The sequence below is a fragment of the Penaeus japonicus genome, unplaced genomic scaffold (assembly GCF_977035675.1).
Source record: "Penaeus japonicus unplaced genomic scaffold, GWHDUDI00000001_assembly GWHDUDI00000031, whole genome shotgun sequence".
NCBI lineage: Eukaryota > Metazoa > Arthropoda > Malacostraca > Decapoda > Penaeidae > Penaeus > Penaeus japonicus.
The window spans coordinates 14,932,859-14,945,358 of record NW_028234433.1 but is presented as its reverse complement, the minus strand read 5'-3'; the positions used below and the strand labels follow the sequence as shown (position 1 = coordinate 14,945,358).

Here is a 12,500-nt window from a genome sequence, read left to right as displayed (position 1 = left end):
ATATCTTTATATATATATTATAAATCTTTCTCTAATATATATATATATATATATTATAAAAATATATATATATATATATAGATATATATATATATATATATTTATTATACTTGGATTTATATATACTATATATATTATATAGATATTTATATTTATATTTATATTTATATATTTTTATTTATATATATATATATATATTTATGTATAAATTATTATTACAAACATCTCTCTCCTCTCTCTTCTTATCTTCTCTCTCTCTCTCTCTTCTCTCTCTTCTCTCTCTCTTCTCTTCTTCTTATTTATATATATATAATATATAATATATATTATATATATGTATATATATATATTATATATATATATATATATATATTATATATATGTATATATATATTGTATTTATACACACAAACTTCATATATTTTATATATATAATATTATATATTTATTATAATATAGATATATTTATTTATATATATATTTTTAATAACACATATATAACAACAACAACACACATATATATATTCATGTTATATATATATTTTTATATATTTTGATTTTTATAGATATATATTTATATATATATGTATATAATGTATGTATATATATAACTTATATATACATTGTATTATATATTATAGTATATTTTATCTAGATAGATAGTTATATTTATTTATATATTATAGATATAGTATATATATTGTATTTTGTTATTTTATATATATATCTATTTTTTTATATTCTAGACTATCTCATACACTCTCACACACACACACATTCAAACTAACATACTCAATCACTCACAAACACAACACTCACACACACCTACACTAACACACACAACTACACAACACCACACAACACACAAACACCACACACAACACAAACTAAAATATATTGTTATATTTATATAGTTATATTGATATATAATTTATTTATTTATTTAGATATGTATATATTTATTATAATATATTTTTATTTTATATTTATTTGTATTTAATTTATTTTATATACATTTACTATAATTTATTTTTATATATTATTTATATTTATAAATTATATATATATATTTATATGATATATATTTAATACACACACATACATATATATTCATATATATTTAATTATATATTTATATATATTTTATTATATATATTTATATATATATATTAATATATATATATGCACACACATAATATATATATATTATATATATATTTATATATATATATATTTATATTTTTACATATACCTCTCACACACACACACATAAGCTTTTCATATATGTTTATATATATACACACATTAATATTATATATATTATATTATAATATATATATTATATTTTTATATATATGTATGGATACTTTATTAGATTTACATTTATATATTTATTTATATATATATATATTTTTTTATCGTTATATAGTACATACTTATTTATATATATATATATTATATATATAGTTATATATATATATTTATTTTTTATATATGTTTTTGTATTTTTATATGTACGTTATGTACTACAACTGATTAATTACATAACTATATGTATGTACTTTATTGATATGTATATATAGATATATATATTTATATTATATATATAAAAATATATATTGATAGATATAGATTTATAAATATATTTATATATATAATATAATGTGTGGTTGTGTAGTTACTATGTATATATTACGATATATAGATATATTTTATATATTTTTATATTTAATTTTATATAGTATATATTGAATAACACTGATTATTGACATCAATCACACTTTATATTGTAGTGTTGAGATATAAAGATTTATTTTATATTTTTATATGTTTACTACTATATATAGTATATATTGATATAGTAGAAATATATATATATTGATATTGTAGTAGAGATATATTTTTATTTATTATTTTGATAGATGTATATTATATGTACAGGTTATACTATATCATTGAAGTACATTTTTATATTATAGATAGATCTTAGATTTATGTGTATAGTTATGTTATTATAGTTTTGTTAGTTAGAGATATAGTGATTTGGTGTTTAGAGGATTTATATATAGATGTTTAATAGATGTACATTCCTTAGTTTTAGATTTCAAATATATAGATGAGACTTGTAGATTTAGTGATTTTTTGGTGCGTTTCATATTCAGTGACATTTATTTTTGTGTGTGTGTTGTATATATTACGGGTATATATATTTATATGATTGTTTTGTATGATGAGAGTGAGTGATTGTGAGGTGTCATTTATATTCTTAGATATGTGTGTGCGTGATATAACCACCCTAGTGAGTTTAGAGATTTGAGGGAATTGAGGTTTAGAGGCTTGATGTTGTTATATTCTATGACATTTTGATTGTATTGATGTTATTTTTTGAGATATTGTGAGTGAGTTAAATATAGCTGCTGTTTGATAGACAAATACACACACACTCTCTCACACTCACACACACACACATCACACACACACACACACACTCAATTATATATAGTGATATATAGATTTACGATTTTGTTATATTATGTTTTATTATTTTTTTAACACCACGAGATTGAGATTAGAGACGTGTGTGATTTTTTTTTTTTTAGTTAGACATTTAGATGAGTTTGTTATTTAGATGTTATTATATTTATATATTGATATATATTTAGTATAGATATTATATATACAGTTATATAATATATTACTATCTAGTTATTTATTTATATATATACGTTTAATATATTATATATATATATACTATATATATAATTTGGATTATATATATGTATTTATATTATATATGTTTATATACATATATTTTTACATTTATATACCATATTATATTATATATATATAAAAATATAGTATATATATATACATACATACATATATATAATATATATATATATATATTATATATATATATATATATATTATATATATATAAATACACACACCAGACACACACCACACACACGCACAACCATTTATCACACACACACACCACAAACCCCATATATGTATATATATATTTTTTTTTCTTTTTTTTCCTTTTTATATATATATACATATAGTATTATACATATACACATATTTATATACATATGATATATATGATATATATATAGTACATATATATATATGTATATTATATAATACTATACATATATATATTATATGTTTATAATATATATATATATATATATATTTATATATTTATATATATATAAGATATATAATATATATTATTACATTTGATTTAGATTTATATATAGTTTTTATAGTTAGATATAGTGTTTGTTTATTTTTTTGTTTTATTTATATATTTATATATTATTTTATTTAGAAAAAATTTTTTATAAATTATTTATTATTTATTTATATATATTTATTTAGTTATATATACTATATATATATATAGAGTTTAACAACAACAACAACACACAATAAACACACACACTACACACATTATATTTTTATATATATTTATATGAAATTTATTATTTATATATATATATATAATATATTATATATTATTTTGATATTTATTATATATATATTTGTTCTTTAATTATATATTTTAAAAGATATATAGATGTTTTTTTATATATAGATATTTTATATATATATATATATTTATATTATTTATATATTGATATATATATAGTTATATTATTTATATATTTATTTAATATATATATATATATATATTTTATAATGGATACATGCATGTATTTTGAATTTACATTAACAGTTGTATTATATATATTATATATAATATTTATATAATATTATATATTATATATATTTATATATATATATTATTATATATTAAATATTAATTATATATATATTTATATATGAATATATATATTTATATATATTATATTTAGATATTTATATATATTTATAATATATATATATTATATATTATTTTATATATATTATATTTTATAATTATATGTTATGTATATTTCTATTTATTTTATGTTATGTAAATTTATATGTATATATATAAATTATATATTTTATTATATATATATGTATATATATTTATATATATATATATAATATATATATATTATATAATATATATAAATATATATTATTATATATATATATTATATATATTATATTTATATATTTATATATATATTCTATATATATTTATATATATATTTTAATTAATAATATACACAAAAAACGAAAAAACACAAACACAAACACCCAAAAACAAAAACAAAAACACACAAATACAACACCACACAACACACATATATATATATATGGGTATATGTGTGTGTATTTATATATATATGATATATATTTATATATTAATATATATATATATATATGATTATATAGTATATATAAATATATATTCAGTAGGTATATATATTATATATATATATTATATATAATAGTTATATATGTATATGTATATAAATATGTTATATATAGTTATATATATATATATATATTATATATTATATATTATATATATTTGTATATATATATAATAGTATATATAGGTATATATAATACGGATATATATATAGTATACTATTTATTTATATTATAAATATATTTATAGTTTATTATTATATATTATATGTATGTGTGTGTTGTGTGTGTGTGTGTGTGTGTGTGTGTATGTATGTGTGTGTGTGGTTTTGTCGTGCATGGATATGTGTCGTGTATTGTTTATGTTTTTGTGTAGATAGATCGATAGATTGCACAAACAGCCACAACACAAGACGACAAACACACACCACACAGATACACACACACACAGAGGCCAACACTCACATACATACACATATATTGTATTTACGTCTATATACACGGCGCATATATATATATATAAATATCACGACGATATATAAATATATAATAATATGTTTATTCATATATATATATATTTATCATATGTATAATATATATTATTATATATATATTATATTTATAATATAACGTTACAACATAAGAAACCACAACAACTAACGTAATATATATCTATTATTATATATATATAATATATATATTATGATATATAATATTAGATATGTATCTATATAGTATGTATTTATTTATATTATAATTATATATAATATATTTAGATATAATATCTAGATATATATAGATATATATAATTATATATACTAGTCTATGATATAGTATGAAATACTTTCAATATATTAACACAATGAACATATATATTAGGATTTTTATATCAGATATGATATATATAGCACACACATCACTTATATATATATGTATGTTAATTATACATTTATGTTTATATATATATATTTATATATATATATTTTTATATATATATATACAATGCGATTTATTTAGTATTTATATACGAGTATATATTGTGTGTGTGTTTGTGTGTGTGTGTGATTGTGTTTTGTGTGTGTGTGTAGTGTGTCGATTTAATATGATGTGTGTCTGTAACAAGAGTAGAGAAAAAGAGAGAAAAAGAGGAGAGAGTGAGAGACGATGAGAGAGTGAGGAAGGAGAGAGAGAGATCGGAGAGAGAGTAGAGAGAGAGAGAGAGTGAGGAGGAGAGAGAGAGAGATGAGTGAGAGATGAGAGTAAGGTGAGAGAGATGAATATATAGAGAGGAGGGGGGAGAGTGAAGGAGGGAGTGAGAGCGAGAGAGGTGAGAGAGGGAGTGAGGAGTGAGGGAGGAGGGGGGAGAAAGATGAGGAGAGGAGAGAGAGAGAGTGAGAAGAAGAGTGGGAGAGAAGAGAGAGAGGAGTGGAGGATGAGGAAGAGAGAGAGAGAGAGAGAGATAAAGTTGCCTTTGAGGAAGTATGGATCTTTTCGTTCCAGGGGTTTTGTTTTTTTTGTTTTTTTTTGTAAAACACAACTAAAAAAACCCGTTATTCTTTTTTTTACCTTCCTGTGGCCGAGAAAATCATCCTTTTCTCAAGACTCTAGTGCTGGTAGCGAGGGAATCTCGGGAAAGCCATACATAATTATGGATATAACAACCAACAGGCACTACTCTCTTGCCTGATAGAGTAAGGTATTGGTTCAGAAAGTTGGTAGAATGTATGTTTTTCAAAAATTCCTTCGCTAAAGTGATTTTTATATGTGTCTGTTTCACATTAAGCAATGCATGGATGATAAGATTCTCTCTTTTCGCAGACATTCTATTGTCACTGACGTCAGATGGATCAAGGCAAAAGACACGCCTCTCTCCTCCGGCTGTTGGATCGTCCAGCTGGGTTGCCGTGCCCCCCCGCGATGCCTGTCACGCCCCCCGATACCCCGTCTGCTTCGCCCTCTCTCCTCGCGCCGGCGAAGCCTCCTCAGCCACCGAGCGAGGAAGTACCCGTTGAACAAACACAAACCACTTCCAAGTACTGCACTTCGCCGTCAACGTCCCCTTCGCCCGTGAACACCAATGGAACAACCAACGGCCACGGCTACCATCCCTACCACGACCCTCTTCGCCACCACGACAATACCCGGCAGCATGAGGGATCACACCACTATCCCTCCCCCCGCGCTGAAAGGGCTCTCCAACAACACCAGGGGCATCAGGGCTCGTCTCCTCGCCCCGCTAATCACCAGCAGGTCCAGGACGATCAGAGCGACGATGGCCAGCAGCGACCTCTGCCAAGCACCTCCACTTCGCAGGAAGATAGCAGACAGCCTCCTAAATCTCCCCAGACAGACCCGTTTTTACAAAGCAACTACGTCTCGCTCTCGACAACGCTCTCCCATCGCCAGCCCGCCGAAGGCAGCAGGCCCCTTCTGCAGACAAATTCGGGGAGCCTCAGTAACCTGAGTGACAGCCTGAGCCCGCCAAGAACACAAACGGGGAGTTACCTGAACGTCGGGACTTCCGGCCACCATCTGGGAGTCCCAACTACCACTTCTGGGGCTGACGTCACGCCCGATAGTGGGATAAGGAGGTCAGTGAATTTCATGCTGTTATGATTTAGAGGTTGATTCTTTAAGATTGTTATAGCACTTCAAAATGTTAGTCATGCTTAAGGTTTCAATTTCTTTTCGTTTTGGCACTTGTCTGTGTCACTTTTTCAGGATTTTCCTTTCGGTATACCCATAGAATGTATGGTTCACATGTAAAGATATTCTTACTGCATCTACCTCAATTTACGTTTGTATTTATGTACCCACATTCATAAAAACTTGACTTCCTGTCTTCGTATCGTCCATACAGACTACAGTGTACGGCAGTTTTCAGAGATCTTGGGTTTGTACATACAAAAAGTCAAGTGTGCAGGTGTACAATTATTTTTCTTTTAGCAGTGCACTTTAGGTGTGTACTTCAATTGTCAAGACATTTCCACTTCGGTGTGACAGAAATACTTGTTCAGGAATTATCATTTTTACGATATAGAATTTAAGCAGAACGCAACTTAAACCCGATGCTTAAGCATTACAAAATGAATTCGTAATTTACGTTGATAAATACAATTACCACACTCAAATACACACCCACACTTAGGCTTGTCCCACACCTAAGCACGGGTCTGCAACAGACTTTTGGCGAGATTATCTCGGGTGTGTACTTGCCTGACTGTAGTCTGGGCGTCCATTGTATCTGTAATATATTTTTGTTATCCCTCACAATCTCCGTTTTCTATCATATTTTATAAAAGAATATGATCAAGATGAAGGGTAATCTAATGTAAACATAATCACTCACTAAAATCGCACATACACAATTACATAATAATGATAATGATAATACTTGAGATCACAGTGATAATGATAACGCTTAATAATGATAATGATAATAATAATAATAATAATGATAATAATAGTAATGAAAATATCAATGACAATAATAATAGTAACAGTATTGATAATACCAATGATGATGAAAATTACGATAAAGATAACGCTGTAATAATAATACTACTTACACACTAACTAATAATGATTAATAAAGGATAATAAGAGAGAGAGAGTCTAATACTTATCGAGTATAGTGGGATGGGGGGAGTTGAGGTAGGTAAATATCGTAGAACTCTGAGGCCCACTCGTCGGTCTGGTCCTATGTACTCTCGCGTCCTCACTGCCGCTCGTACGAACTGTCTACTTCTCGGCTGGGCTGAGGGGGGGGCGGCGGGGTGGTGCGAGTTACTTTCTTCGCATCGTCGACTGAGCGACCTCTATCCATATTTGGGTTTTCCTGATCGTACGGCCTCGATTCTTCTCTCGTAAAAACCCCCCCCTCTCCTACGCCTTCATCGCCTCAGTCATCCCTTTTCCAATACCCGTCCGCCACTTGCCTGGTCGTCTCAAGTCACCTCCTCCACGTTCCAAGATGGAGAGATTCCTCTCTATTCCTTCTTCCCCCCTCTCTCTCTCGCTCGTCTCTCGCCTCACTCGTCCTCTCTCGTCTCTCTCTCTCTCTCTCTCTCTCTTTTTCCTCTCTGTCTCTCTCTCTCCTCGCTCTCAACCGAACAACATCTCTGCTTCACACTTCACATTCCTACTCTCTGCTCGCTGGTCCTAGCTCCCTCAATACACTCTTCGCCTTACTTTACCGATAGTCCCCTCGTTTTATGTCTACTGCACTGTGTTGGTATCCCCGATTGCCACCATTTTTGTTTTTTTGTATCTTTGTTCCTTGTGTACAACATAATAAAAAATCCACCTTCCTTTGCTGGCAATGTTGATCACGGCAATACGCGCCTCCTCCGGTTGTCTAGACGATAAATGCCTCGTAATTTCAATCCACCATCGCGTAAGCAATAGGGTAGTCCGCGTCAAGAATTCCGGCCGTGTGTCAAGAGAACCACGTGATATGGCAGATTTTCCCCCCATCTAATGATTTTCAGATCCTTTACGATTATTTATCTATTTATTTAGGTGTATCTACGTATCTTCTCATTCGGCTCCACGACTCGTCTGCCTCTCCACACAAATATTTCTCCTGTTTAGCTGTCGATATATTTACAATGCCGTATTAGTAGTAAAAAGTACTTTTCATAGTATTCATGGGTGTTTTGGGGGGGAGGATTGTGTAAAATGAAGTAGTAACAAATTAATAGCTACAACCCTCTTTTTTGTAAATCAAATCTCTTGACTTTTCTAAATCTATGTAATTTGGTCTTCGTTGATTGCTGTCCCCTTTTTCTTTGTCTACTGCCGCTGTGTTGCATGTTGCGACGTATACTGGAACATGTCACCAGCTTATGCTACATATATGTATATAATAGAATACATAAAATGAACCTGCGTTTCGCAATCAGACGATGTTGAGCATAAAAACAGTTCGCAGTTGTGCCCGCGTCTCGCAAAAAATAAGAACTAACCCAAAGCACCATATCCTGCAACAGCAGAAGTGAATAGATATCTGAAATGTGGCATCCGATACATCACTAACTCCTTATCTCTTTTTCTACAACTATACTAGCCTTAAGAGAGTTTCAATCTTTCTTTATCCTAATTTTGAATGTCAATCCTAGCCTTCTGCTTCCGAATCCCGTGCTCTTTCAAGCCACAGGAGTTAATAATGCCCGCACGTAAACGCTAGATGGACGTGGATTGTAACAGCCTTCTATAACGAGGTCAGCGTTTAACATTACTGAGCGGACTTGATTGCCGACCTTGCGAACATCCCGAAGTGTGCTTTTTTTCTATCTATTCACTTTTTTTGTTGAGTTGAGCATAAATATTGAAAATATTGTAGCTACATTGCCAGATAAGTGTTATCTCTCCCGGGGTGAAATTGTTTTCATATACTTCCACAACTGGTATGTTATATTACCGTTATTTAGTTGCTGATGTGCGAAAATGAATCATTTATCGTGAATTATCACAGTTACCCACAGTAGATCCAGCATCCACAAACTACAGCTAATCGTCTCATACAGAATCAGTTTCAAAGAGCGTAACTACATGTTCGATTGTAATAATAGATTCACTATAAAGAGAAAAAATAAAAAATAGATCTCTGAGTTAAAGAAAGCGGATTAAGCCTCGCAATTCCGGGGTCGTTGGGTGCAATTATCTATCGTTTTGACAACAGCAAAGGGAAGAAGGAGAAAAGGAAACGGCGAGCGATTGGTATCGGAAACATGAACATAACACCTGCCCCAAATCCTAGTAACCAGTATTGCATAATCCCATCATGATGCACCATACGCTAAATCTACATATCATACACACACCTTCACCGAAAATTCTTAGCAGCAATAATAACAATGATAATGATGCCGATTTTGATAATGATTTTAATAATGATTATGATAGAAATAATAACAACAACAATGATAGTGATAATACTACTACAAATACAACAACAATTATTCTACTACTAATGATAACGATGACGAGGAATGCAATGATGTTATTAATGATAGTTACAATAATGATGATAATGATAAAACTAATAGGGATACTAATGATAATAATGAGGATAATAACAATGATAATAAAAATGATAGTATTATGAAAAATGATAATGATATTAAAAATAAGGATAATAATAACAATGATAAGAGTAACAATAATAATGATAATAATAATAGTGATAGTAATAATAATGATGATAAGGATATGATAACAATGACAATGATAATAATAATGATAGCAATAATGATGATAATGATAATAATGATAATGATAATGATAATGATGATAATAATAATGATGATGATGATAATAATAATAATAATAATAATAATAATATTAATAAGAATGATAATAACAAGAATGATAAGAATAACAATAATAATGATAATGATGATAATTATGATGAGAGTAATGAATGATAATAACAATTATCATAATAATGAGAACGGTAATAATAACAATCAAAGAAGTAATGATAATAATAATGATAACGATGATGATAATGACAATGACGATGGTGATAAGGATGGCAATAATGATAACACAATGATAATGGTGATTTTCTGGATAATTATTTGAAAAGACATGAATGATAGCCAGAATTCAAACAATGATAACAATATAATATTAACGATAACAAGAAGTAAAAAAAATAGCAAGCTTTTATTCGAAAAAATGCACAAAATGTACAAAATCTAAATCTAAAATCTAATTACTTGTAAATTCCCCATTAAATGTTACTTATAGAGACGATCCTGTTATGTCTATGAGATGTTTATTGAAAAGATAAAGCCTTTTAGGTCTAAGATTGAGCACCTAAAAATGGAATTTATAATACTTGTATCAAGTGGTAGATATAGTATAAATGTATATCATTGATAAGATTCCGTTCTATGAATTATATCATTTATATGAAAATTCTTAATGTAAGAAAAAAATCCGACGTTTCTAACTTATTAGACCACAGGCATCCATGCAAAGATGCCACTTTATAAATATTCCTAACAGACTGACTTATGTTTTATTAGCGAAGGACTAAAGAAAGCCTTTACGTACAGCGGAGTGGTTCAGCCCAGTACAATAAAATATCCTTCAGACTCTTACTTCCGGGGACAAGGATGCAATATCGTCACATAAGGAGATTGCAACGAGCTATGTTGTCCATTCTCAGAATCCGCTACGAACATCCATGACTTTGCAATGCATTTTTTGACTGTTATTTTCAATTTTGTTGTAACGTCAAAGTGATCATCTTTATCAAGAATTATGTTAACTTTAAGGTCATGTACTGAATCAGTCATTTTGGGGCTTGTCTGAATATCTGACTGGAGTGTCCTTCCAAGCCATCTGAGGTGGATGTTGCTTAAGGACTGATAGGAAAGATAAGGACAATCAGTTAACATTTACTCAAGTTGAAGGTAATGTTTATTTCTTCACTATGTTTTTCACACATCATAGTCCTCGAGGAACCCTTCGATATTTTCCTTAATGTTGCCCTTGTAACAATAGGTTATTTTATATTATCAAAGGTTCGAAATATACTAAATACAACTATTTTCGACGTTGAAATATTCCGAAATTATCACATTAACTAATTACCTTTATCAATACATTCTACAAGATGACTATTAAGTATTTTTTCCTCTAGTTTGTCTTTGAATATACATTTGATTTATTGAATCCAATGTGTCAATCCAGTTTGGCATCTTTTCATTATAACTCAAAGGTAATATCTGGAAATGCGAAATCAAGTTATTTTTTATTCCCTGTCGTATAATTCGATACACCTTTCTGACATAAAACCGTTGCAGATATTCATAAAAGATAATTAATCATATAATCTTAATTATATAATGGGTGACCGCTATGTTACACACGCGGGTCAATACCAAAGGTTAGATCGAATATTGTGATATCAATTATTCATCCATATTCACATTATGTGTTTGTGTGTGTATGGGTGTGTATTAATACGCTTACACGCACTCCTGCATATAAATTCAAACGTACATACACCACATGTGTCTGGATATGTGACTGTAAAAAAAAATATCACAGACACACACACACACATACACACACACACACACACACACACACACACACACACACACACACATCACACACACACACATAACACTCTTTTGTATATG

At 28.6% G+C, this 12,500-nt stretch overlaps 1 protein-coding gene across 1 annotated transcript in view; it reads left to right on the top strand.

Moving 5' to 3' along the window:
* The first annotated feature begins 6,255 nt into the window (after positions 1–6,255).
* LOC122266509 (uncharacterized) overlaps positions 6,256–12,500 on the top strand; it is a 9,196-nt gene continuing 2,951 nt past the window's right edge. The window contains exon 1 of the mRNA XM_086555424.1: positions 6,256–6,929. Within this exon, the coding sequence (XP_086411550.1) occupies positions 6,256–6,929 (674 nt within the window). The remainder of the gene's footprint in view (positions 6,930–12,500) is intronic.